Source organism: Chaetura pelagica, unplaced genomic scaffold (genome assembly GCF_000747805.2).
Source record: "Chaetura pelagica isolate M959 unplaced genomic scaffold, ChaPel_1.0 scaffold132, whole genome shotgun sequence".
Lineage (NCBI taxonomy): Eukaryota > Metazoa > Chordata > Aves > Apodiformes > Apodidae > Chaetura > Chaetura pelagica.
Window position 1 is genome coordinate 150,938 of NW_009952709.1, and position 27,797 is coordinate 178,734.

Here is a 27,797-nt window from a genome sequence, read left to right on the forward strand (position 1 = left end):
GGTGCAGAGGGTGCAGGGGGTGCAGGGGGTGCAGGGGGTGCAGGAGGTGCAGGGAGTGCAGGGAGTGCAGGGAGTGCAGGGAGTGCAGGGGGTGCAGGGGGTGCAGAGGGTGCAGGAGGTGCAGGGGGTGCAGGGGGTGCAGGGCTCCCCTGGGACTGACCCCCTGCTGCAGGGGGTGCATTCCTGGGGGGTCACTCTGCCTTTTGCACCCGCAGTGCCCGCTCTGGGTCTGGGTCTCTCCCCGGCTTTGGGAGGCACAATCACACCAGATTGTCGGGTAAACCAGGGTCTCTGGCATCTCTTCCAGAACAAATATTCCCATTTATGCAGCATCCCATCCCTGGCAGTGTTGAAGGGCAGGTTGGATGGGGCTTGGAGCAACCTGGGCTGGTGGGAGGTGTCCCTGCCCATGCAGGGGGGTTGGAACTGGGTGATCTTTAAGGTCCCTTCCAACCCAAACCGGTCTGGGATTCTGTGATCTCTGAGCAGCACACACCTCCTGCTGGGAAGAGCTGCCTGTGACAGGAACACCATCAGGGTGGGTGCTCAGTCCACTGCTGGAGAACCCTCCCCTGACCAACACACCTCTTTGCAGACATGCAGCCTGGTTCCTTGGCCTCACTCTGTCCCTCCAGACAGAGCCACTGCTCTTCCAGACATGAGCTCACAGGGCAACTGGCCATTTTCCTCCCTTAAATTCACTGCATCACTCCAGAATGTCACCTGTTTGCCTGCTGAGGTGTTGGCTCTCTCTGTGTTCCCCATGGCCACCATTGGCCTCCCTGAAGAAAATGGAGGACCAGCAGCCAGTGCCCAACAACTGAAGGACAGTGTGACTCCGTGGATGAAGGTCACTGAGTTTCACTCCTGGACCACGTCTCTCCCATTCCGGGGCCAGAACAGCCCGTTGGTCCCCAGAGCTGCCACTTCGGCCTTTTTGGAAAGAAACCAGCAGGGTTGTTGCTTTGTGCCTGCATGGGACAAGTGCCACCAGCCCAGGGTGTGCCAGCCAAGGGGAGAGCAGGCTGAGCACTGCAGGGGAAAAATCACCAGAGATATTTTTGCCTCAGCCCCCACCCCCCGCTCGCCTGCAACGGGAGTGGAAGCAGAATTTTTTTTTCCCCCAATGCAAATCACTGGCATCTCTGAAGTGCAAGTTGCCATGGAAACCATTTTGTCTGTGTCCCACATTGCCCACGTGCACTCGGAAGGAGCTGCAGAAGCAAAATGGCTGTTGGGCAGTGCTGCAGGGCCTCAGCATCCCAGGGGCTTGTGCAGCAATCCTGCCAGCCAGGAGCTCCTCTCCCTGGAGCTGTGGACAATACTTGGAAAGCAATGGAACCCAGGAGGTGATGACACACTCCGTGAGAGAAGGGAAGTGGCCCCACCTCACCTTAACTCCTGCAGTGCTTTGCGTGGAGCTCCACACTGGTCTGGCCGAGCTCTCAGCACAGACTTCCAGGCATGTTTTAGCCTTTTCATTCTCACTGTGTCCTCCTCCTCCTCCATGCATGGATGTGAGGGCCTTGTGCTCCTCACATGGTGTGTCTGTCCATCCTGAGAGGCCCAAGTGCTGTGTGGAAGGGACAAAGGGTGAGAGCTCAAGAGGGTTACACCCCTACCCTTAGACTGCACACAATGGACTTCATCCCTTCCTCTACCTACCAGGTACCTTTGCAGCAGGTTGTCTGGGAAGAAGATGTTCTGGAGTGGTTTATACAGACCTGGGTCCTGGTGTAGGTGGTGGCAGAAGAATAATAAAGGCAAGACCTGCCCACAGCAGGGGACTTAGCAGAGAAGATGAAGGTAAAAGGCTTTGGAATTTCATTTGGCTTGCTCACCTTGGAGTGCAAAAGGTCTTTCCTCTTTATTATCTTGAGTTCCCTGTGGGGAGAAAAGTGAATGTGGTTATTGAGTCACTTCAGGAATCAGGTGACCATGCTCAGGAGCCAGGCTCTTCCCCCTGTGCCTCCATTCATTTCCTGGCTCCACAGACTCGTGTTCCTGGCATGGCCACAGAGCTCTGAGCAGAGCCTGCTCCCTCTCAGGTCGTGCCTCCCATGGACCATGTTGTCCTGGCAGCAGGGCCAGCCCGGATCACACCCTCCTGCCACCAGGCTCAGCCACCACAGATGGTGTCACTGCACAACTTGCACTCCTGCTGCATTCTCAGCCTCTCTGAAGGCCATGGGTACATGCAGGGTTTCCCAGGGTGGAAGCTGTGTAACTGACAGGTAAAATGGGAGCCACCAGCTGATCCTTGTGAGGATTCTGTAATGAGGAAAGGTCTTTGCTTTTCCTGTCTCTGCCTCTTGGCAGATCATGGCAACCTTCTTAGCCATGGTTTGACACAAGAACTTAGCACAGTTGCCTGTAAGCAATTAGTATGTGTGTAGTGTGATCCAGCTCGTTGTCTGGCATCTTCTGGATGCTGGGGAGTTGGACAAGAGCATGGGACTGATGTGTGTGTTGTGTCCTGGTGCCTGGAGATGTGTAATTCCTCCCCTGGCCAGAGCAAGTCAGCATAAGACCCAGAGAATTCAGGGGAGCAGCACTGGACCCAGCTGGAAATGTCATCTGCCTTGAGGTAAGGAATCAGTCCCAGTTGTGGAAAAGATAATCATGGAGCTGCCAAAATAAAACATAATCTGAAGCTGCCAAAGCAAATTCTTCTTTTGAGAAGGAGAAGGCTCCAGGGAGACCTTAGAGCAGCTTCCAGGGCCTGAAGGGGCTCCAGGAAAGCTGGGGAGGGATTTGGGACAAGGGCAGGGAGGGAGAGAACAAGGGATAATGGTTTCAAATTGGAAGAGGGAAGATTTAGATTGGTATTTGGAATAAATTCTGCACTATAAGGGTGATAAAACACTGGCCCAGGTTGCCCAGGGAAGCTGTGGCTGCCCCATCCCTGGCAGTGTTGAAGGGCAGGTTGGATGGGGCTTGGAGCAGCCTGGGCTTGTGGGAGGTGTCCCTGCCCATGCAGGGGGGTGGGACTGGATGGTCTTTAAGGTCCCTTCCAAACTAAACCAGCCTGTGATTCTGTGATTCTATGAAAGTTCAAAACCAGTTGATACCAGTAACCACACAGCTGTAACATCACCTGTGGAAATGCTTTTTACATACAGATGCCAGACACAAGAGTGGTTTATCTAGGGTAGAAAACAAGGAAAACACACACTGACCAGCTCTGGCAGAACTCGAAGAACAGTTGTCGGTGAAGAACTACAGAGGGGTGGAGGTGCAGGTGTTGCTGCAGGTATGAAAGTATTTGTGGTGTGGTTGGTACTGCAGGATTTGTGCTTGTGCTCTGGAAGCAAACACTGATAATGAATCTGTGAGATAGCAAATAACGATGCCAAATAATTGGGATTGTTTGATAAAAAGAGTGAACTGAACACATTTTAAGATAGTCAGTGCAAAGCTGTGTCAGTAGAAGTGAATATTATTGGTCCTGCCCTTAGGACAGGACTGCTGATGCAGTGGAAACATTGACTGGGAAGAAGGTCTCTCCTATTGACCAGGGAGTCAGAGATCGTGGATTGCAAACCAAAATGGAGTGAGTGTTGTCCCTGGATGCAGCCCAAGGGGTCAGAGCACTGGTTGGCAGTGGCTTGAGCCCCTGTAGGAAGCACTGGGGTGCCCCAGATGGCAAAGCTGCCACAGATCTGGGGATGGCAGCTTTATAAAGAGGCTGAAAAAATGGGGAAAGGGATCCCTGAGAATGTTTGGAGAAAAAGTCCTCAGGAGCTGCAACAGAAGAGGTGAGAGTGGATGGAGTCAGAGTGTCCTGGCCACAGTATCAGGTGTTGCTGACCAGGAGCAAGGACCAACAACTGCCTGTGCTCCAGCACAGCTGGGGAAAGCAGGGGGGGATGACAGAGATGGGTTGTGTGCCCTGGGTACCTTGCAGGCAGAGGACACCCACCTTGGTGGCTCTGTGCTGTGTGACCAACAAGCAATGACCTAGGACAGGGATGAAGAATGGCACTAAACCCTGGTCCATTGGTGGTGGACAATGGACAAGGGGTGCAGGGACCAACCCCCAGCCCCTCCCCATCCACCTGGAGGCTGGTGCAGGGTGTTCCCCCCACTGTGATTTGTGTGAGCAGCTGGGACATGGCAGGAGGATGGTCCTTGTCACCTCCAACCAGGCAGTGACTGGTGTCTCAGAGCAGGGTGCCCAAAGATCTTATTTCTGTGGTGTGGAAGCTGCAGGGAGCAATGGGCTGGAGACCAAAGTGAAGGTGTCTGAGCAGCCCTGTGTCCCGAGCTGTGGCTGTGACCTTCTGATCTTCTGGCCCTGTCTCCACCCCTGTCTGACACCCAGGATGGACAAGCCTCTGCCCAGGGACCATGCTCTCCCTAAATGCTTTCTCAGCCCAGAGACGCTCAGCCCAGCTTGCTTTGCAATTCAGATGTGGCTTCTGGAGTCTCCAGGCAGCACAGAGCTGGTGCAGCATGGAGCTGCACTGCTCTCAGCATCCAGGGTGGCTTTGCTCAGCTCTTCCCACAGAGCACTGATCTAGGGCTCCTAGGAACTTTGCCAACCCTTGTAGAACAGTGTGTATCACCTCAGGAGTCCCTGCCATCATAGAAAGAAGCTGCTGCCAAGTGATGAGAACAGAGCTCTCTCCCCTTCTCCCATCACTGCCTCATCTCAGGAACACTCCCACACTCCACCAGCTCCATCCAAGGCAGCAGCTCCACAGGGCTGGGGGGAAGTCACACCAAGACACCAGCAGTTAAGCTGGTGCTGGATAGCAAGAGGTTTCCAAGTGGGCAGAGATGGGACATGGAACATTGATGGCCACAGGCAAAGATGGTGAGAAGCACAGAAACAGCTTCTGGGGAATCAGAAAGAGCTGAATGCACAGGAACAGTCAGATGTGCAGGAGTGGGTGGGAATTTCCACTGGGATAATTTGCTAAAGGAAAAAAAAACAGCATTCACATGTTTGAACTGCTCTGCAGGGAAACTTCATACTTAGCACATTCCAATTTTCTGCTGGAAAACCAACCAAGAGGTGCCTGGGCTTCAGCTGCCTGCACATTGTGTCCCAGGGGATGGGACAACTTGTCCCCAGGGACTTGCAGTCCCCTGGGACTGCTGCACAGCAGAGGCTGGAAGGGAGCTCAGCGAGACCAGCCACTGCCTGGGGCTTCCTGCACATCTTCACCTCAGGGGACACTGGAGCTGGGGTGTTGCAGTGGCCAGGGCAGAGTGGCTGGAGATGGAGCAGCCCCTGGTGCTCCAACATGCCCAGCTCACTGCCCTGGGGCTCAGTCTAACAGCTTGGGAGTCCAAGGGGAAGTTTGTCTTTGGGATGTGGCTGCCTTGCTTCACAAGGTGGAGCTGCCACCACTTCCTTCATCTCCAGAGACTCTGGGACACCAGAAGGTGCTGTTGCACCAATAGCCTGCAGCCCTCTCATTGCAAGATGTGGTGGTTTGTGCCTGTGGGGCCCCATTTCTGGAGCAGAAATGGCTCCATCATTGGAAGAGGCTGGAGGGGCCACATTCCCTGGGAAAGGGGCCATATGAGCTTCTCCATCTGTGTCTTCCAAGTAGAGCCCAGGCACTTACAGGCTTCCTGGGCAGGCAGAGGTGCTCTACCAAGTGGAGACTGAGACCTCTGAGCATGCCCAACCTCTTTGGGCTTTGATGAAGCTGAACAGAGTGAAGGACAAGGGGTCAATGACAGATGAGGCACTTTGGAACTTTAACCCTTCCAGAAAGAGGTGTCCTCAAAACAGGATGTTGCCTTCACAGTGATGGCTGCAGAAACATGCAAGAGTTCCCACCTCTGAAATCCACTTTTGGGAGGAGGTAGCAAACGTCTCAGCAAGCATCTCACTGTGTGCATCCCTGAGGCTCCTGCCCCCCACCCAGGGGGGACAGAATCACAGAATAGTCTTGGTTGAAAAGGACCTCTGAGATCACCGAGTCAAATCACCCTAAAAAACCCAAACAAACAAAAAACCCACCACACAACACACCACCCAAAAAAACCCAACCCACACAACAAACACAAACACCACACACATTCCACCAAATAACACCCACAACCCCCCCCTACAATCTTGGCCACTAGAGCATGCCCTGAACTTCCACATCTAGACGTTTCTTGAATGCCCCCAAGGACAGTGACTCCACCACCTCTCTGGGCAGCTGTTCCAGTGCCCAACCACTCTTCAGTACAGAAATTCTTCCTAATACCCAGTCTAAACCTCCCCTGGTGCAACTTCAGGCCATTTCCTCTGGTTCTGTCATTATTCACTTGGGACCAGAGCCCAACTCCCACCTCCCTGCAACCTCCTTTCAGGTTACTGTAGACAGCAATGAGGTCTCCCCTCAGTTTTCATACTCAAACTAAACAGCCCCAGTTCCCTCAGCCTCTCCTCACAGGACTTGTTCTCCAGACCTTTCTCCAGCTCCTCTGGACACGTTCCAGCAGCTCCACATCCCTCCTGCAGTGAGGGCAGAACTGCCCCAGGGCTGGGGGTGCAGCCTCTCCAGTGCCAGCACAGGGCACCATCACCCCCTGCTCCTCTGCTCACACCATCCCTGCTGCAGCCCAGGCTGCTGGTGCCTTCTTGGCCACCTGGGCACTCGCTGGCTCATGTTAAGGCCCCTGTCAAGCAGCACCCCCAGGTACCTTCTCTACCATGGAGCTTCCCAACCACTCATCCCCAGCCTGCAGCTTTGCCTGGGGCTGTGACCAAAGCACAGGACCCAGCACTTGGCCTCGTTGAACCTCATCCCATTGGCCTCGGCCCACCCAGGTCTGTCTGCAGAGCCTGCCCACCCTCAAGCAAACACACCCTGCTCAGTGCCAGCTGCACACTCACTTAGGAAGCTCTGCATCCCTTCATCTAGGTCATTCATAAGGATATTGAAGAAGACTGGGCCCAAAACTGAGCCCTGGGGGACTGGCCACCATCTAGATCTGACCCCACTTACCACGACTCTCTGGGTCCAGCCAGTTTTGTACCCAGTGAAGAGTCCACTTGTCTATGCCATAATTTCCCAGCTTCTCCAGGAACTGCTGCAGGAGATGCTGTCAAAAGCCTCACCAAAGTCTAGAAAGACAACGTCCACAGCCCTGCCCCCACCCAACAGGCCGGTCACACTCCTGCCCTGCCTGTCCCTCCTGCACAGCTCATACCCCTCATTGCAGCCTTCCAGCCTGGACAAACCCACCATGTTTCTGTGATGGCAATGGTGTCACATCTGTCCTGCTGCACAAGGGCTTCCAGCTCATCCTGGTTGCTGCCCACACCACGTGCATCATTGTCGACACACTTGAGCTGGGCTGCCCCCACCCTTGACCCTTTTAGCCCTGGGCTCATCTCTGCTGGGACTGGTTTCTTGGCCCTTTTTGCAGGCACCAAATTCTCTGCGTGCAGTCCCGGGCAGTGACACTGGGCCCCGGCTCTGGCAGCTGCTGGTGCCACCTCGTGGTTAAATAACTTCTCCAGAGCCACCCAACTTCTGTCCAACCACTGCCCTTCCACTGGAAAGGGTGGAAAACATCAAGTATGAGTTTCCAGCAGGGTATTGTTGCACGTCTTTGCACAGGCAGGTGCCTGCAGCGTTGGGTGAAAGTACCAGTTGGTGCTGCCTCGAGCACTGTGTGTCCTACCTGACCCCCCTCACATGAGGATGTTGTTTTTCCAACCTCATAACCTCCTGTTCCTGCAGGAGAACAGCTGCCTGCTCTTTGCACTCAGGGTGGCTCAGCACACTGGTGCTCCCTGCTGACTGTCCTCACCTCAGGGCTCCCCTCAGGAGGACGAGTCCAGGTGATGGCATCAAATGCCTGTCCCACAGCTGGCAGCTTGGGGGAGAAGATGGAAAAGGCACCCACATCCTGGGTGCTGCAAAAGGTGATCATCCCCAGATCCACAGAAAGCACCCACAGCACAGGTAGTGCCCTCTGTGCTCTCATTAAAAGCTACTTCGTTAGGAGAAGTGCAAGCACCACTACAGGTTAGGGGTGGATCTGCTGGAATGTGGTTTGGAGAGTCCTGATGGACAGTAGATGATCCATGAGCCAGGAATGTGCCCTTGCTGCCAGGAAGGGTGATGGAATCCTGGGGTGCATAAAGAAGAATGTGGCCAGTAGATCCAGGGAGGTCCTTCTCCCTCTCTGCTCTGCCCTGGTGAGGCCACAGCTGGAGAACTGGGACAAGTTCTGGGCTCCCCAGTTCAAGAGAGACAGGGAACTCCTGGAGAGAGTCCAGGGGAGGTGACAATGATGGTTGGGGGACTGGAACATCTCCCTGATGAGGAAAGGCTGAGAGAGCTGGGGCTGTTCAGCCTGGAGAGCAGGAGGCTGAGGGGAGACCTTGTCAATGGATTCAAGTATCTAAGGGTGGGTGCAAGGAGGATGGACAGGCTCTTCTCAATAGTTCCCAGGGTCAGAACAAGGGGCAACAGGCACAAGCTGGAACATGGGAAGTTCCATTGAAATATGAGGGAAAACGTCTATACAGTGAGGGTGCCAGAGCCCTGGGACAGGCTGCCCGGGGAGGCTGTGGAGTCTCCATCTTGAGATATTCAAGACCCACCTGGATGCAGCCCTGGGTAAAGTGCTCCAGGTGCTCCTACTTCAGTGGGAGAGTTGGACTAGATGATCTCTAGAGGTCCCTTCCAACTCCAGGAATTCTGTGGTTCTGTGGTCACTATAACTCCAGCACCCCAGTTTTCCTCCTGTGTTGTCTGTGTTGGAGCTCAGTGTTCCAGTGCTCCTTCCTGAGATGATAACTGGGGCTTGAGTCTAGTTCAATAACCACCCACCTGGATTGGGATGGTCCTACAGCTCCTGCATTCCCACAGCCAGGGGGGTTGACACAGAGTTTTTAACTCTGAGTCACCTGCTGGGCTGGAGCTGCGGGTTTCAGAAATGATTCTGTCTCTGCCCTGACAGCTCCCACCACCTCAGTGCTTCAACCTGTCACACCAGCACGACAGAACAGCCTCTCCATGGTGTTTCTTTCTCCTTTTAAGGCTAGAAATGAACCGTTGGTTACAATCCAGAAGAGCTCTTTGCACACACCTACCACTGAGATGTGGTTGCGTTGACTGTGTAGGAAGGATCTGACTTAAAGGTCACATGTAACAGCGACTGGATCTGGCTGCACTAATTTAAATCACCAATTTTAAATGTGGATGAATCCAGCAAGCAGGGTTACTGTTTCTTGGCCTTCTTAGATATTTTTGTCCCCATTCAACTTTCTCTGGGTGGGGTAGATTGAGACAGCAATGAAATAATTGATCAGATGCAAAATTCTGTCTTTCTACAAAACAGATAGTGTTTTTTTTTCCAATGGCAGAAACATCCCATCCCCAGCTAATAAGATAAACAATCATTATTTTTTTTTTTAGTTAAAAGATTAATACTGTAATTTATTTCCTATAGCTGCTCACTGGGGACCTGCATTCCAAGGAAAATTTGGTTCCAAGTAATGAGCAAAGATGTGTTTCATCACAAAATGAGAATGGAGCAAACACTTGTCAAGGTGCCTCATTTAATCTGAAACAGCATATCCAGAGTCACTGTTACTGTTTGCTACTGGAGAGCAAAACTGCAGGCAGCTGCCCCACTCCCAGCACAGCCCAGCTGGGTCAGGGTGATACAAAGAGATTCAAAAGCCATTTGTGCCCATGGAGGGAGATATTCTGGAGATCTTGATGGGAAGATTTCTGGTCCTGGGCTTGCAGGGTCCAGCCAGCTGGGCAGGAGAGGCAGAGCCCAACACGGGGCTGGATGGAGCTGGGGAAGGGGCTGGAGCACAAGTGTGAGCAGGAGCAGCTGGGGGTTCAGCCTGGAGACAAGGAGGGGAGGGGAGACCTGCTGGCTCTGCAGCTGCAGAGCGGAGGTTGGAGCCAGGGGGGTCGGGCTCTGCTCCCCAGGAACAAGGGATAGAACAAGAGGAAATGGCCTCAAGTTGCACCAGGGGAGGTTTAGATTGGAGCTTGGGAACAATTTCTTCATGGAAAGGGTTGTCAGGCCCTGACCAGGCTGCCCAGTGCACGGGTGGAGTCCCCATAGAACCATAGAATGAATGTGTGGGGTTGGAAGGGCCCCTTAAAGATCATCTAGCCCAGCCCCCCCTGCAGTGCACAGGGACCTCTTTAACTAGATCAGGTCGCTCAGAGCTTGGTCAAGCCTGACCTTGAATGTCTCCAGGGATGGGGCCTCCACCACCTCTCTGGGCAACCCATTTCAGTGCTTCACCACCCTCGTAAAGAATCCCATCCCTGGAGGGATTTCAAAGATGTGGTGCTGAGGGACATGGTTTAGTGGTGGCCTTGGCAGTGCTGAGGGACTTGATGTTCTTAAAGGTCTTTTCCAACCAAAATGACTCTGTAATTCTGTGCCTGTGTGGGGGCAGATGAATCCCTCTTCAGAACATAATGAGCTGCATCCCACCTAAAGCACCAGATTTTCTCAATCAGAAATGGCAGTGAAGGTCTCCTCCTGCCCCCCCTGCTTCGCATTGACTGAAACAGAACTTCAGCAATTTCAACTCCCACAGGACTGAACAAGGCTGAGTAATAAGGAAATGGTCTTCCCTGTGCTGGTTGGCAAAGTATGAAAATATGAAGGCAAAAGCCTCCCAGTCCAGTAGAGGCTGCATTTTCTGACAACTGGGCAAACTGAAATGCCAAACTTCATCTCACTGGAAAGAACACGGATACATTCTTAAAGCAACACCTGATGCTGCAGTATTGAAACAGAGAATGACTTGAACTCATCTGTAACTAAAAGCATTTCCTTTTAGCTCACAAAAACAAGAGGGTCCATTGATGCAGCAGATATTTATTATTTGGACAGTTTTCTGAGCTGAAAGGTGGCTGCAGAGCAGGCAGCCACGCTCCTGCCCTCCAAGACTTACGCAAAACACCCACCTGAAATAAAGCTGATTTAAGCAAACTCTCTTCTGTGAACTTCAGAAGCTGTTCTTCTTCAGCAGCCTGAAAGCTGACAAGGGCCATCAGAGAGTCTGTGCCACATGGATGTCACCCCTAAAGACAATCTCTGAGCCACAGTTAGGATGAGGTGACCCTTCGCACCAACATCAGCCTTGGAGATGCCACTTTGAATCCTTTCTTTCCTCTGTAGTGCCAGATTCTGCACGGGTCTGGACCTGGTCATCCTGTGAGGTGAAGGGGATGTTGCTGCTCTGGTACCACTAGCAAGTGGTTGGGTGGAGTGGGGCAGTGCCTGAGCAGCAGGAGGTCCCCAAGGAGAGGGTGAGGGAGCACTTGGTCAATGTGCACATCCAGGCAGGGAGCCCCATCCCTCCCCGGGAAGCACCCACACCTGGCTCCTCTCCAATAGTCCACTTCAGGGACATCTCCTCCCAGGTAAACCAAGCAGGGACATCTCTCAGTTCACAAGGCCCTGCCTGTGCCCAGTGTCACTGCCAGCAGAGCTCAGACCTGCAAATACTTCCCTGTGCCACACACCAAGAACATGGCATATGTTCCCTGAACATGGATCGTGGGCTTCTCCAGTAGAGAGCAGATGTTCTGGGTATTTAAGGGGATCTGCTAATTTGCATTGACTTGTAACTTATGTAATTAAACTAAAAGAGTCTCTAAGAACTGAGGCACTCCGTGGCAGGAGGCTTTTCAACTCACCCATCAAAGGAAGGGGAATGTGCAGTTATTTGGTTGTTAAGCTTCACAATCACCATCCCACGCTGACAAATGTGCCTGGAGAACAAAACGGGTGATGCCTCCATCTGATCTCAGTGCAAATGAGCCTGGAAAAGGGAAAAGGCTCCAGGGCACTGCAGGGAAGGGACTGTGGTCCTCAGAGGTCTTCAGAGGGAGCTGGGGCAGACGTGGGGGAGGCTCCTCTGGGAGAGCAATTGGAGGCAGCAGCAGTCTTGAAAATGAGCAATCCCTTGGTATTTTGGACCCTGGGAGATTTGTATCTACTTTTCACTGAGCTCAGCAATTCTGTTGCCAAAAATCGGTGAGAAAAGTGGCCCTTATTGACCCCTTGTCTCCAAAGGCAGCACCTGCCTGCTGCCTGAACCACAACTAAGGTGAGTGAGTTAGAAAGAAATGAAGAATTATTAGAATCACAGAATAATTCTGGTTGGAAAAGACCTTAAGATCATCGAGTCCAACGCAAACCTAACTCTATTGTGCTTAAACCACATCCCCCAGCACCACATCTATAGGTCTTTTAAATACTAGGGATGGTGATTCAACCACCTCCCTGGGCAGTGCTCAATTACCCTTTCAAGTGAATAAGTTTATTCTAACATCTAATCTAAACCTCCCTGGTGCAACTTGAAGCCATTTCCTCTTTTATCACTTGCTCCTTGGGAGCAGAGACCAACCCCCCCCCCGGCTCCAACCTCCTCTCAGGCAGTTGCAGAGCCAGAAGGTCTCCCCTCAGCCTCCTCTTCTCCAGGCTGAACATCCCCTGCTCCTCCTAAGTCTTGTTCTCTAGAAGAAATGAAGAAGGTGCATGAGACATGGGAGATGAAGCTCTGGGAGTAGGCAGAGATGAGAGAAGCAGGGAGAATTTGGGAGACTGATGGGACAATGATGTTTATTTCATGTCTGCATTTCAGTGCAGGCCACTCTGCACTGGTCTGTACTGGGCCAGTCTGTGCTACTTGCCAGGCTGGTGCAAAGATGTGTTTGAGTTATAAAGCAGTTAAAACTTCTTGAAAAGTGACATATTGTGGGAAGGCTGGTGGGGCTTAAGGGCTTTAAAATATGCGAAATGTAGTCTAGGAGCACAAGCACAAAAATGCTTTATTCCCTACAATTATCACAGGGCCAAGGAGGACTCATTTGGAGTCCCAGCCTCTGCAGCTGAGAAGTTAACATGCACCTGGCTTGGGCTGCATGGAGCAGCTATTCTGGGCAAGATCCAACCTGAGATGCACAAAGTCAAGCTATGGGATTCTATGAAGGCCATTTGGAAGGTAAGACCCAGGCTCCCCTCTTAGCCATGAGGAGATCAAGGTTTTTCAAAACAAGTCCCCTTTCTGCCTCAAAGCATCTGTCCCACCCCACCCACTCTGCTGCCTTCCCCTGTCTTCAGGTCCAGTCCCTTCTGAGGGCTTTTAGCTGGACTCCCCCATCTGTGCTCATCTCTAGATGTTCCATCACCATCTTGCTGCTGCCTCCCCTCAGGCCATACCCACTGTCTCTCCAAATCCACCAGAGCAGGACCCTGCCCCTGCAGCCCTCTGGCAGTGCAGGGTCCATGGCCCCACGGGCAGCCCAGCTCAGGGGGTGCACTGTGGTTATTGCACCCTCAGTGTTCACTTATTTAACAACTGAGCTCATGTTCATGGTTGTTGTTCACCATTTTCCAAGGCATCTTTGCACAGGAGAAGTGACTCTGCAGCTGACCTGTGCTGTCCTGCTCCAGGAGCCACAAGGCATCTCCAGCAAGGAATGTAAGGGGACAGCAGGAGCTTGGACAGGGAACATTGCCCAACCCAACCACCTGAGCCTTTTGGTGACCTGAGAACACCAACAGGTCTTAGTGGCCCTGACCAGCCTCACCTGGGGGGTTCATCCACCCCCTGCCCATGGCCCAGGAGCCCCATTTCAGCTCAGCTCCAGACCTTCAGTCCCTGTCCAAGGAGGTCTCCATGCCCATGTCTGGCTGATGTGAACTCTGACTACAGGCTGACGTCCCAGCTTGACCTCCACCCCGTCCCACTGAGCCTGAGTTCTGAGCTATGGTTTTCTTCATTACTAAGGCTAAAATAGTTGTGTCCTGTTAAGGCAGAAATTACAGAATTGGGAAATAAGATTAATTCAAGCCTGTTATTTACAACCTTATTTATCCTTTTAAATGGGTCTTGCAGAAATGCACAATTCAGTGCTTGGAGATGCTGGCAGCCAAGGAGATCCGTTCTCTAGTCCTCGATGCCTCTTGGTTATAGATGATCCACTTTATGTATTTAGATTTCCAAACAAATCCCAACTCCAGTCTGTGAGGATGTGAGGGCATCTCATCTTATTGTTCCCTGAAATCCCTTTCACCTTAAACTCCCTGCAAAGCTGCAGCTGTTCTTGTTATTACACTTTGATAGCTGTACCTATTGTGGCTCATCTTCACACTTGGCTACTAACCAAGAGAGTTCAGCCAGTTGCCAAACCCATTGTCATTCCATGCCTTTGGGTGTTGTTTTTTTTCCCATTTATTACAAATTTCCTAATTCTCATGCAGTTATTTTTTGCTTTTTTTTTTTTTTTTTTAGAGGAGGGTGAGAGGCAAGGTGAGACAACCCCAAAGGACAGCAGAACAGGTCAAAGAAAAGGACACAAGAAGGGGGGGCAGATGATGTACCTTGGATTTTCCAGTGGTAGACTTGGTCTCCTTCTCCTCTGAACCCCGGTCCATGGACTTGTTCCACCTGGGACAACTCCCCAGTTGTTCCTGGTTTGTTTGGAGGTGGGTCTTTGAGATTCAGGTAGCATCAGCACAGCTGTGTTCCTGCAAGCAAAACTGATCCTTGCTCAGCAGTGCAGCCTTGGGAACCTCAAGCACGATGAAGCCTCTGAGCAAAGGTTTCTGTGCCCTTTCTTATCTTGGCTTCCATCACACAAGAGCTGCCCAGGGCCTTGTGGCAAGGAGTGAGAAGGCTCAGTGCCTGCTCAGTCCTGTGCTGAAAGCAAATTCAGAGGTGGGTCTGGGCAGACACCTGGCACGTGAGTTAAACCCATCCTGCCCTACATCAGCCTGAGCTGCTTTAGCAGCATCAAAGCCAGCAGAGCTGAACCTTCCTGGTGGTGTGACACAAACACTGCAACATGCCCCAAAACCAACTCAGCTGACTAAGCAGACCCAGGTCCCTTTCTGCTACCTACCAATGTCTCACTGGTGACAGGAGCAGGTTCTCTGCGCTGGCACCTGAGCGTGAGACACAGCGTGTTCCAGAAAAGGCTTCAGGGAGCTGTGGATGCACCAGGGATGTGGGGAGAAGCTCAACGTGATTCTACAGCTGCTGGGGTTCAACAGAGAGATGTCTGCTGGGATTCAGGTCAGTTCAATGAATGTTAAAGTTGTGCCAGGGGACCTTTAATTACTTATTAGAAAAAAATATCTTCGTTGAAAGAGTAATTAAAAACTGGCACAGGCTGCCCATGGAGGTGGTTGAATCACCATCCCTGGTGGTGTTGGAGAGATGTGCAGATGTGATGCTGAGGGATGTGGTTTCAGCACTGGACCTGGCAGAGTTAGGTGAATGGTTGGCAGAGCTGAGGTCTTTTCCAACCAGAACAATTCTGTGATTCTGGTTCTGTGACTCTATGTTCTCCCTCTTCACAACAAGACACTCAGCACTGGCTGATTTCCCATCCACGTGCTTGAGAAATGGAAAACCTCAGACACGTCATTTTTTCCTAAAGGTTGTTTTATTGTAAAACCATAAATACAACACTGACATGAAAATCCTCAAGCAACGGATGCTTTCTTACAGTTACAGTTTGTCTTCTGCCTTGGCATCAACTCTGAAAAGAATGTTGCAGAAACACGTCTCTAAGATATCTCCAAATAACTGAGCTCTGGCCTGGAGTGCTCAGCTGGTTTGGAAGCTAAGTGGAACTATTCCTCCTCTCTTGTGGAATATTTCCATTCAGACAGCAACAGACTTGTAAAAACAGCAACATTTAAACACCTTGATTATTTTTTTTTCTTTAATAATCCTTTTCATTTGACGTCAGTCTAAGTTTCAAACAGCACTGAATTTCCTTAGCTGTAAAAAAAAACAAAACCAAAACAAAACCAAAACAACAAAACAAACAAAAAAACCGAAACAAAACAAAATCCTAAAAAGAAAAGAACTCAGAAGCACTTGAGTTGGCCTCAAGCGTTCGTGTATCACAATGAAAATCAGCAACTCAACCCCGTGCAATATTGCTCTCTATTGAGTCATTCGATCCACACCAACAATACATGAGACTTCAAACAGGTTTTTGTTTTGTTTATTAACACAGCAAGTGTGACATTAGATAACCTTTTAAATACAGTACATGGTACAGCGGGGCAGCTGCCCGCACGTCTCCCCGGTATGAAGACAAAGCCAGCGGTGGCGGTTTATAAAAATATTGTGTTGCTACAAAAGTATAAATTAATGCTACCGGTATTAAGAAATATTAAACACATAAAACTTATAAGGATTAAGAAAAATATTCATTAATACCTGTAGAAAACTCTGGCCTAAAAAAGATATTTTTTTTTGTATATTTTTTGTATATTTTTTTTTTTGTATTTTTTTAAGATGCCGTGAGATCCTTGTACTCGCAGGTAGAGACACACGAGGTGCATCTGTGGTATTGCCTAGAACATCTGCATCTACAGAAAGGGAGGAAATGCACTCGAGTTACCAAGGGGAGCAAGGGGGAGGAGGGAAAGGAGAACATTAATTGTTTGCTTGATGAAGCAACAAGAATTCAGCTCCCAAGAGGAGGTTTGGAACGACGACGGGAACGAGGAGCAGCTTCTCTGTTCAGCCTGGCTGCAAACAGGGATTTCCTGATGGTTTGGGCTGTTGACGTGACACCTTTCTAGCTACAGCGTGAAACAGAATCCTCAGGGTCTGCATGATGTGATGTGTGCTCCTCCTGCACTGCCAGTCTTGCCTAGCCACCTGCCACAAATATTTCAGTTATCAGTATCCTTTTTAAAGAATTAAAAAAAAAATATTAAAGTCCCAGTAAGATTAAGGGACCGTGGAAAACAGCTCCTAAGAGTGTTGCTCCTTCCAGAACACATACATGCCTCCTTCCTTGAGTGGAAAGGTCCTTCTGCACAAATAGCAAGGAAAAAAAAAAATTTAAAATCCCTCCTCCCATCCCCCAGCCCACTGGAAAAAAACCCCCATCATAACCACACATTGCAGAGACTGCCAGAAGAGCCCCCAGAAGGCTGAAAACAAGCACTCCAGGCTGATGAGGCTGGAAGTGTATTTTTTAAGGAACTTTGGTTGTAAAAAGCAGGGGTTTAATATGCCTGGACCCATCAACTCCACTGCACAACATTCCTTGGCTAAGGCTGTGTTGCCCACTTGGCAACACCACCCAATGACCCCTGGCAGTGACACCACAATGATGGGAAGGAAGAAAATCCTCTCAGCCAGTGGTTGCTGTTGTGCATCAAGGAGCCATTGACATGGCTCATTTCAGAAGCTGTTCTAAAAAATTAAAACTCAGCCGCCTACAAATCATTAAACCCTAACAGGTCTCTTGGATACACCATCATCTAATGTCAGCAAAACTCCTCCATCAAGGTATAAAATAAAGGACTCTAATGGAAGTAGTAAAAAAAACAACCAGCCAAACAAAACCAAAATTGAACAGAAAACCCCCAAACATTTGCTATATCAAATTGAATTTCAGGGCAATACACTCTCATTGGTTTACCATTTCTGGCCTAGCAAAAGCAAACTACCCCTCAGTACTAAGGAGGCTTTCAGCTCAGGGCTGTGCTGGGGTTCATCTCACTCTGGTTTGACTATTGTTCTGTTCAGTGACACTTCCAGAGGCCCCAGGAAGGTGACAACATGTGGCACGGGGACAGGTCCCGTGCATTGAGGGAGGCGAGTTCTTATTGCTACGAGGAGACACCTCCACAAGGACCTGACACAGGACCTTGAGTCTCAGCCAATGCTTCTGGGCATTCTCAAGAGATCCCAAGGATTCATGATCATGGTGTAGCACAGAAAATGCACAGCACCAGCAGCAAGTAATATCATACTCTCCCTCACACTGATTCTTTCACTTTGGCAGAACACAGGTTGACAAGACACGTGCTCCTCAACTGCCGTTATCTCCTCTGCCCCTTCTGCCACTCAGCCACCTCCCTCCTTTATGAAACCTGGTTAATGCATATACTGGAGTGCTGGGAAGGGTTTGGTGCCCGTGGTGAGTGGGAAGATGCAGAGGAAGATGCTCTGTGAACCCTGCTGGACCTACTGGGCAGGACTGGTCTCCACACCCAGTCCCTTTTCTCTTGGCAAGGTCCCAAGCAGCCTTGTGCCTTATGGAGTGTGCTCCATAGAGTTGTGCAGCCTTGTTTGGAACCACAGGGCTCAAAAACATTCCTGTAACAGACTCCTCCCAGATGAAAGGATTTCTCCTCCCTGGAAAGTTTTCCCAGAATCTGCCTTTAGTGTCTTTTTGATAATTTTTATCCCATTGTTCCTAATTATTCCATTGGGAACAACCTGTCCCCTCCTGTGTGCTCCCTCTGAAAGCTCACAGGAGTTCCCCTCCACCTCCTTCAGCCAGAGAGATGCAATCAGAGACCTGCCTTTCTCCTCAGCCCAAAGCCACACTCCCAGTCTTTCAATACCTTTTGGCTGCACTTTTACTGTCTTTTGATTGATCAGTAGCTTGGTGCTGCCCAGAAGTGTCCACAGCATTCTCCAAACAGCACAGTGTCTTGGACACCTTGTGCAACACTAGGTCCTGGCTTGCTCAGGGTGGGATCCAGAAAATGGGAATGGTCCCTTAGGCTGGTAGAGCTGAGTGGACTCATCCACCAACACAAACATACACAGGAATTTCTTCTCACACTAAATGTCCCATGTTACTGCAAGCAGTTGGAGAAAGGGTAACCAACCAGCCTGAGACACCTCACTGAACACTCTGTTAACCCGGATCCCACAAGTCAGAGCTCAAGCCATTTTCAGAAGTGCCCACCTCTCTATTTTCAGTCCTTCCCGAGCTTTGAGATTATCTGCCACAACTTTGTTTGCAAAATTCATGGAAGGGTCATGACTCCCTGAGCTGCTTCTGGATGTGTTCTCTGCTCAGCAGGAGAGAACATCCAGCAAGCGCAGTTAAACCAGTGCAGGTGGTTCATGTGGATGCTTAAACCAATTTATCTCAAAGTTAAACTGGTTTAGCCAGCAATTAACAGACAACTGAATTAGACAAAACCTGAGCCCACAGTTGGCTTTCACAGGAAGTTTTTCAGATTGCACTAGTTCAAACACAACCAACTCAGTTTTCTTAGAAAAGACGCACAGCTTTGACAAAGAGAAGTTTACTTCCATCTGAAAACAACCCAGGTGCAAGATACAGAAACACCTCACAAACCAGAACACAACCAATGTCTGCTGCTAGAGACATGGGGAGAGGAGACACAGGAGACAAATCTGGGCTCCATGTTCTCCACTGACCCTCTGGCTGCCCTACTCACACAGAAACAACCATCTGTTTTGAAGAGCTCTGCCCTGGTATTGCACTATCTCAGTTGTCTAGTAACAAGGATCTTTAGACAGGACTGGAAGGCCCTTCATTTTTACAGTTCATTTTCTGTTGGTGCTTGCTCACCACCTGAGATCATAACTCCTCCCAAAGCAAACGGTGAGGTCAGAGAGAGAAGTCTGCAAGGTCAGGCACAGAGTAAGCAGCAGAAACAAATGAATGCCAGGAGGACACATACACCATTTTTGTATCCCAACCCATTTCTCAAGTGCAAGTAAAGGAAAAAAAACAATCAGAAGGCAAATTTCCAACAGGATCTACTGAAGGATGATCCCTTTTTTGGGGACTTCTCCTCCCAGCTAAGAGGGAACAGAAACTCAGGACAGCTCTAGCCAAATTAAGAGACCTCCTCTCTGGTTGTCCACCACAGGATGGGCAGTGTTCCTTAGTGCTGCTCCACACCACAGAATCATAGAAAAATTTGGGTTGGAGTAACCTGGAGAAATAGAACTTTCAAAATTCAGACCTTGGTAAAGAATCTGTGCTCCCTAGAATGCAAATCCAAATCTTGAAGAGGGAAGAATAAACAGAAGCAAAAGGTTGGCATTTAGGGTAAAGACAGGTGCTCCAGATGTGCTTCTCTCCTTTTCATGAGGAATAAAATAAGTGCATCAGACAAAAGCCTGTGATCAGACACAGCACGAACAGCTCCTCTGAGCAGAACACCTTGTGCCCTTGTTTAAGTCTCATGAAAAGCTGCAGCTTCTTCACTGACTCCTTGGAGAAGGGGGCTGCCCAATCAGCAACTTTCCAGATTGCTCCATTTCAGGGTTTTAGGTTTTATTTTGCTTTTTTTTTCAGCTAAGTTGAGGTTTTATGCCTTTGGGAAAATTTCACCTACCAGACAACATGTTTGCTTAACATCCATCATTAGTGCAACCCTAACCAAAGTTGCCTTGGAGGGGACAGTCACTTGGATGGGGAGAGGGTGAAGTCAGCTCCTCTCGTTGGTTGTCACAGCAAGAAAGCTCCAGATCTGATGCCAAAACCACACTGTAAAAAGTGGGAGGGGAGATGAGCTGGGAACTATAGAGGGGCTGTGGCTTTTCTTGTTTGCGTGCCCTGGCTCTGCAGCCATGGCCCAGCTCACTGCTGGGCAGCCTGGCATCAAATGGCTGCACAAATGACTACAATTTCACCTATTACTCAACTCCAGAGCTTTAAACCTGTGCTCTGTCCCCTTCTGCACCCTTAATGCCTTGCAGACAGACAGCACAATCAGCTGGCAAATCCCACAGAAGTCACCAGCCTGCCCCTTAGCAAAGGAGTGTTGGGGTTTGGAGCTTTCTTTTCAAAGGAACATGAGGAGTTTGCACATTCCCCTGAGTGTTGAAGAGCCCGGGAACAACACCCAGGGTCTCAAGTGAACAAAGCAAAAAAGTATAACACAGCATTAGGAGAAAGAACTACAAATCCTGTCTCCAGTCCTGCCCATCACCTGAGCTGCACAGTACACACTCTGCAGCCTCAAAAACTAATCTTGCTTTGGATTAATCCTCCACCTGCAGGAAACCTTGTGCTCTTCAGGGGGAACAGAAGCACAGCACAAATGCTTTGTAATCCGTGTACATCTCACTTGGGTGTTTTGTTTGTAGTCTGAGACTTAGTTACTGTTTGTTGCAGGTTTCTGCTGGACTGCGAGTGCAAAGCAGATGTGCTACCATGGGCCCAGGTGGTGGTTGGGGCAGGCAGGTTTTGTATGAGAGAGAATAAAAGCAGCAAGAAGAAAAGTTGGCCCTACAACCAACACCTCCATTTGCAAAAGCCACTGCCAGAGAAATCAGATCTCCAAGTGCCTCTGCCTTGGCAAGTCATCTGCAAGTGCTGCTACCCCTGCAGCTGCCAGTGGGGTTGCAGATCGTGTCTTTTAAGATATCCATAGGCAAAAATTACTTTTAGGAGACAACTGGTTTTGCCCTGATGCTGGTAACAGTACTCAAGAGGTCAACCCAAAAGGTAGACCCAAGATAACAGCAGGTCCTGTTTGCAGGCTGAGAAGAGCAAGACAGCTGGGTGCAAAGAGCTGCCTGGAGTGACCTTGACCTAGGGAAGGTCTTGCCTGGAAACTGTGCCCCTGGCTGAGCCCCAGGGCAGTGAAGCAGTGCCTGTCAGGTTCAAGGCATCTGCAGACAAAGCCTGAGAGACTGGGACTGGCTTTGCCATTTCTCATGCCTCAAAACTTGCAACTTCTCTTACGACCAGGGATGGGCAGGAAGGATCTTGGTTCAACATCTGTAGCTCTGCAGAGAGGCCCCAGCCTCACCCTGCATGGCCAGCAACCCCAGCACACCCTGTGCTACCAAAGGGCTCCAGCCTCGGGCCTGCCTGGCCCCAGCCAGTCCATCCTCCCCAGCCTCCAACACTGCTCTGCTGCCACAGCTCCAGAGCGCATCACTGGAAGCAGGAGAGACTTCAAAAATCAGAACTTGCTTCGATTTGGCTGTGGGATACAAGTCCCAGTGATGAAAAATGAGCAGTTCGGCACCAGAAGCAGGGAATTGTCCAAGAGGCACCAAATGTGCAGCCTGCAGAGATCCCATCCAGCAGCCCATGGACTGTGCCTACTGGCACTGGACATAGCAGAGCACTGTTGTGGTGGACATCAGAGTGACTGAGATGTTTTTTGCATTATGATGATCTCTAATTGCAGTTGGTACCTGTGAACGTCTTGGGGCGCGTGGCCTCCCTAGCCAGAAGGATTCAGCAACATAACAAGTAGTGTAATGCACTGTAGGTATTAAAAAGACATTCGTGCTACTAGAGGAAACCATTCCAAATAAAATGGGAAGATATTCTTTGCACTCATTCAGGAGCACTTACATTCAGAAGGATCTTTGAGCCCATGCACTTCTCTAAGCTTCCTTCAAACCTCAGTTTGACAAAACTGCTCATCTTTGTTCCACTGAAAAACCATACACCTTGGTTTGTCCTTGGCCTTGTGAGGGTTGTTTTGAGTGTGTGCACTGAGAAACTTTGTTACAAAAATTTAGGTACAAGAGTCCTCAGTGGCAGCTGGCAGACCCTGGCAATCCTGCTGGTGACCCACAGCGATCTGTGCTGCCCTCGCTTGTTTTTCCTGGTTTTTAGCATTTTCCATGAAAGCAACTGCTGGGGTTCCCAGAAGGATATTATTTAATCCCAAATGGGCTACTCTAGAGAACTCCTGATGTCCAAAACTCACAGAGGAGCTAATTAACACTGGGAATTCACAAAATAGGTTACGTGTAAAAAAACCCAAAAACCAAGAAATGTAACAATTACAGACATTTTCTGTCATGAACCATTTATCTGAGTTTTAAAGCAAACTTATAATCACTAGCTACCATGTTGAACTCAAAACTGGGAGTGGAGACAGAAGAGTAACTTCTGTTTTTTTGAAAAAAAACACATTTATGACAAAGTCAAAAATAAAACAGAATAAACCCCTTAAAGTCTCCCTTCCTGATTTCTAAAGATACTGGTGTTCATAAAACACAGCTGCCCTGGGAACAGGCACCCTGTGTCAAGAAGGCTGCAGACAAATGCCCTCAAGGTGTACAGTCATTCAGAGGAGCAAAGTTCAGTGCAGAATTGGTCTATTCAATGTAGTCTGATTATCCATGGCAAGATGGCCCAGGGGACAAGAGGAGAGGTGGGGTGGAGGAGAAACAAAAGAAACTTCAAGTCACTTTAGATCTCAGCTGCCTGAAGACTTTAGAACATCAGCCTCCCATTGGCCTGCCCACTTGAAAACATTAGAAAGTCTGTCAAGTCCACACACTATCTATGGAAAGGAGCACGTTCCTGGCAGAGGGCTGTCTCTCTCACGTGCTCAGCTTTCCTTTCAAACTTAATTTTAGATATATTTATATTTTTATATATATATAAAAAAGCACTTGGTTTCCAGGGGCATTCATCATGAGGTCCACAGTGTTTAGAACTTAAAATTCTTTTTCTTTGTTTGGAACAGTGTTTTAAAGTATTATTTTAATTAACAGACAGTCTTAAAGCATGTTGGACTTCAAAAACATGAGTTTGTTCATGTCTTCTGGACTGAGTAGCCGTCTCCTTTTGATTAAGAGAGCCTGCTCACACATATTTACACACTCGCTTCTGGCACCAACAGCAGGCACTGCTAAGAGCCAAAAGGCTAGCTTGGCTAGTTTTGTATGCTTTTGGGTAACACACGACCAGTACTGAAACAGGTCAGGGGTGGCCTGGAAGAGAGGTTCTTGCAAATAATCGTAGACTTCATTTTTCCCGAACCAATCTTCTTCCTGAGCTGCTGTGGCTTCCCCTGCTGTCCGAGGCTTCTTGGTTGAAGGTTCAAATTCTGTTTCTTCTGCCCAGGACTCTTTCACCTCATTGATCAACTCACAGACTTTGCCAATGATCTCTTCGTGCTGGTACGGTGGGACGGGCCGCAGCTTCTGCTGAGGGTCTAAGATCATGGCTACCTTGTGTGCCGAATGAACTTTGAAGTTCTCCTTCAGTGCCTCCAAGAAGAGGTGGCAGAGTTTGCTGACTACGCCAGCATCGTTAGCTTTGGACGTGAACAGTTTCTCCAGTTTGACGTAGGTGGGCAGCACCAGCTGCAAGGTGGGCCGGCTCTCGTTGCTCAGCTCAATCACTGCCTGTTTCACCGGGGCCAGAATGGCCGCCAGGTTGCTGAGCAGGTGTTTGTTCAGGTTTTGGATGAGGTTCATCTTCTTGGCCCTGCTGTAGAACTCGCAGATCTGCTCGTAGCGCTCGTGGACGAGCAGGAGGGAGTCAGTGACTGAGTTCCAGCAGGGCGGGGGAGAGGTCTCTTCCAGGGAGCCAAAGGTCTCCTTCGAGAGGCCCGTGGATCCTGCCAGATCTTCACAGACATTCAGGAGCTCGATCACCTCGTGCATATTGCGAGCCTGTAGCGTTCGCTTGTTCAGCACACTCTGCACCACCGAGTTCAAGGCACAGGCCGAGCAGCGCAAGCACATGCCTGCCTTGGAGAAGGCAGAGGAGTTGACCTTGCAGTCCGTGACGTACACCGTCCTGATCTCTGACATCACAAACTCCGAGAGCACATTCTGTACCCAGTGGTGGATAAAATCACCATTATCCCGAATGTCTACGCCCTTAATTCCCAGGACATAACTCTTGATGTGGTTGCCTTCCACCTGATAAGCTGTCAAGATGTAGCAAGAATCGGGGCCGATGCTCTGCGAGTGGCAGGTCACCCCGATGCCCAGGCAGGCGTTGCTGCCCAGGGCGCAGGTGACCTTCACCTTCACCTGGTTGTACATCCGAGGCAGGTGCTTCAGAGCCAGTGTGTTGAAATTGCCCAGGATTTCGGTGACAGAGAAGGCACCATAACGAGCTCCACTGTCCACCAGGGTCTGGGCTAGCTTGATGAACTCCTTCCCGCTCACCACGCTCAGAGCCCCCAGGTCAGTGCACATCACCCTCAGGAGCCTCTCGGCAATGTTCTGCCGCTCCTTCTCCGGGATCGCGCTGTTCCCTACGGAACCGCTCGCGGATGCTGCAATGAAACAGAAGGAGGGAGACAAAGCACCAGATGAGAACTGCTCCTCTGCAAAGGGAAAGGGGAGGAAGTCACAAAACTACTCTGAGAGACTCACAGAGGTGGAATATGCCCAGATGATGCTAGAGGCATCTCCAACCCTGGATTCAACCTCCAGGGACAGGACTTGCTCTTCCTTTGAGCAGCAGGGAGCAGACCTGCACGTCTCCCCTGTGCTGGGGGCTGAGGCTGAGCTCACACTGCCTGCTCACAGTCCCAAGCCTTAACCAACAGCACCTCTGTGGTGTTTATGAGGAACCCTCTAGATAAGTTATAATCATGGAGGCACTTGATATCCATGTGTATGGGCTGGTGGTCACAGAAGCTGAACATCTTTCCATTTCTGTGATTTGAGCCTTTTAAGACACTTATTGAAGAGGAGTTGCTTTCTCTACTGTCTCAAACAGTGCTGAAGCCCAAGTTTTCATTTCTTCCTCTGAACTCCAGTAACTCCACTTTTTGTGGCTGGTTTCAGGCAATGTGAACGTCATTTCTGGCCATACCAGAACGCAAAAGCACCATGTTTCTGTATCACCCATGGCTGCTCAGCTCAAGCCCTGTGGAAATGATTTCCCTCAGGGCTGTATTTTCCCTTTCCCATGGTGAAGTACAAACACACAAGGTGAGCTGGGGATAAAGCCAGACAGCAGCTGCCTGCTTGCTCAAGGAGTGACAGGTCATGCCTATGAAGACTGGATTAATTCACACCATGAAGACTGGATTAATTTTTTAACACCAGGCCATAAAATCTGGCTTTGGATAAGAAGATAACTTTTTTTGCAGGAGTTCCCAAAGACATTGTCCTAACAAACCTTTCACCCTGCCTCCCCAGGGTTCCCAGTATGTTAAGCATTGAGTGCTCCTGTAATGGGAATGGGTGCTCTGCTCTGCAGGACAGTACATCAGTTATGGATGAAAATCAAGGATGAAAACAAGTTGGGTGAGGACAGGGCCTTGTGCAGTGTCCACCACTGCTGAGCCCTCTCTGACAGTCACGTGCTCCAAACAGACAGGTGAGCCTGGGATAGAAGAGCAAACAATGCTACGTACTATTGTTGGTGTTATTTCTTTGGAGCTGTGGTTTCCACTTCTCTTCAACACCAGCTAGAGGTGATCTGGGCTGGCTAGAGGCAATATTGTTCTCGTTGTCAGCTGTGGGGCAAGAGACAGGGAGGTGTTAGAAGCACAAGATAAAAATCCTTCAAGCACAAACAAGGGGAAACAGTGCCCATCCATTCAGCATTTGTTTATAGTTCCCTTAACTGAGGTGACACCAACCCACTCCATTCTCTGTAGCTTTTATCCAGTTTTCAGTGAGATCACAGAATGGTTTGGGTTGGAAGGCACCTCAAAGATCATCTAGTCCCAAGCCCCCTGCATGGGTAGGGACACCTCTCAGTAGACCAGGTTGCCTTTGGATTTGCAACCTATCGCCTCCCAAAATGTGGCTGAAATGACAGTGGCTTTTTCTGTGCATCAGTGACACTGATGCCATCAGCACACCTGGAGAAATGTCTCCCAACCAACTGAAGCTGCACGACAGGAAGAACAGAAGTTCCTTGTGCCGCTAACTTGTGCAACTCCCTTGCTTTGAAATAAAAGCAAGTGTGACACCATTTATCCTGCTTTTGTTTCACTGTCTCTTTCTGCACCACAGGTGGCTTCTCTTTTCTTTCCTGTTAAGTATTTTGTCTTTCAAGCTATGCTCAACTCCCCTGTATCTAAGGAACTTATCACTATCTTCATATCTGCTCTCTTCCCACTGCAGAGAGGGCCAGGCTCCTCCCAGGCTGCCTGCTGCTGCCTCAGACTGGAAACAAAAATACCCAACTTTCTGGAATGTAACCAAATATTGTTCCTTCCTGTGGCTGCAAAGATACTCACTGCCCAGGGGTCTTTGTGTTCATTTCTCTCTCTGTAACTGGGCTAAACACTTTGTCTGCCAATCTGATGGGACTTTTTGAGGAAATGCAGTTAAGATCAGTAACTCTGTATCCATGTTCTTTCTCCTCCTGTGCCCCAAAAACTTCTCTGTAAATGTGCTCTTAATTAAGCTGTGAAGCAGTTGTGAAGCAACAATAAAGCAACAATGAGGCGAGGTGGAGAGGAAGGAGAAAGAGAGAATGATGACCAGTCTGAACAGAGGGATGGAATAAAAACAAAGACAAAACAAGTCCTTTACTCATCACAGCTAGACTCTCCTCAACTCATTTTGGACGTCTCTATTAGTAATGTCTCTCTTCAAAGTGGCCCCTGGGGGCTCCTTTTATACTCAGTGGTGCACAACAGGCTTAAAAAATGTGATTCAGTCACCCAGGCAGAGCTAGATGCCTCTTTTAGTATAAGATCCATCCTCTCCTGAACTCACTGGGTACCAATGACAACTTCTCCTCTGATTATAAAGGTGATCCCAGCTGATCAGCCAAGGTGGCAACATCTACAGCCTGGGCACACCAGCACACAGTGAAATGAACCTGCCCCAATGCTCCAGACAGCAGAGCATGAACTAGAGGAAAGCCTTGCTAAGGCACACACAGGCACTCTGCTCTGCAGCCCAAGTTGATCTGGTGATGGGAAGAGTGCTGGGCTGCCCACCAGAACAATCAGGAGAGGATGAAGTTGCTCTCCTTCATGTATAGCAATGACCTGGGATCTAGAGACAAACAAAAATGTGATGAAACTTCAGTGCCCTTCCTTACGAACAAGTCCTCTCAAGTTTCAGCAGCTCTGCCTGATTATTGCTGGGGCCTTCACAAACTTTCCTGAAGAGCCACAGACTGCAGTCATTAGGTCTGGGCACTGCACTGCCAATGGCAGACTCTGAGACTGCCTCGAGGACTCAATGTACCCAGGGAATCCAGTGGTTGTGGTGGGTACCTGGGCAGTGCTTCCATGCTCAGGACTGAAGCTGGAAATGGGTCACTGCAGGTGTGAAGAGATACGAAGTGCAGGAGGTGCTGCAGCAGATGGCAGTGATCAGACATAACACACCGCTC

The 27,797-nt window shown here is 49.8% G+C and overlaps 2 protein-coding genes across 2 annotated transcripts in view; both read right to left on the reverse strand.

Moving 5' to 3' along the window:
• The window catches only part of GRIN1 (glutamate receptor, ionotropic, N-methyl D-aspartate 1), a 69,750-nt gene extending 47,596 nt beyond the window's left edge, over nt 1-22,154 (reverse strand). The window contains exon 1 of the mRNA XM_009994327.1: nt 22,083-22,154. Within this exon, the coding sequence (XP_009992629.1) occupies nt 22,083-22,154 (72 nt within the window). The remainder of the gene's footprint in view (nt 1-22,082) is intronic.
• A 560-nt stretch (nt 22,155-22,714) lies between these two features.
• Nucleotides 22,715-27,797, reverse strand: part of ZNF618 (zinc finger protein 618) — a 74,917-nt gene continuing 69,834 nt past the window's right edge. The window contains exons 14-15 of the mRNA XM_009994328.1: nt 25,852-25,953; nt 22,715-24,759 (exon numbers count right to left, since the gene is read on the reverse strand). Of these exons, the coding sequence (XP_009992630.1) occupies nt 23,246-24,759; nt 25,852-25,953 (1,616 nt within the window). The 3' untranslated portion in view covers nt 22,715-23,245. The remainder of the gene's footprint in view (nt 24,760-25,851; nt 25,954-27,797) is intronic.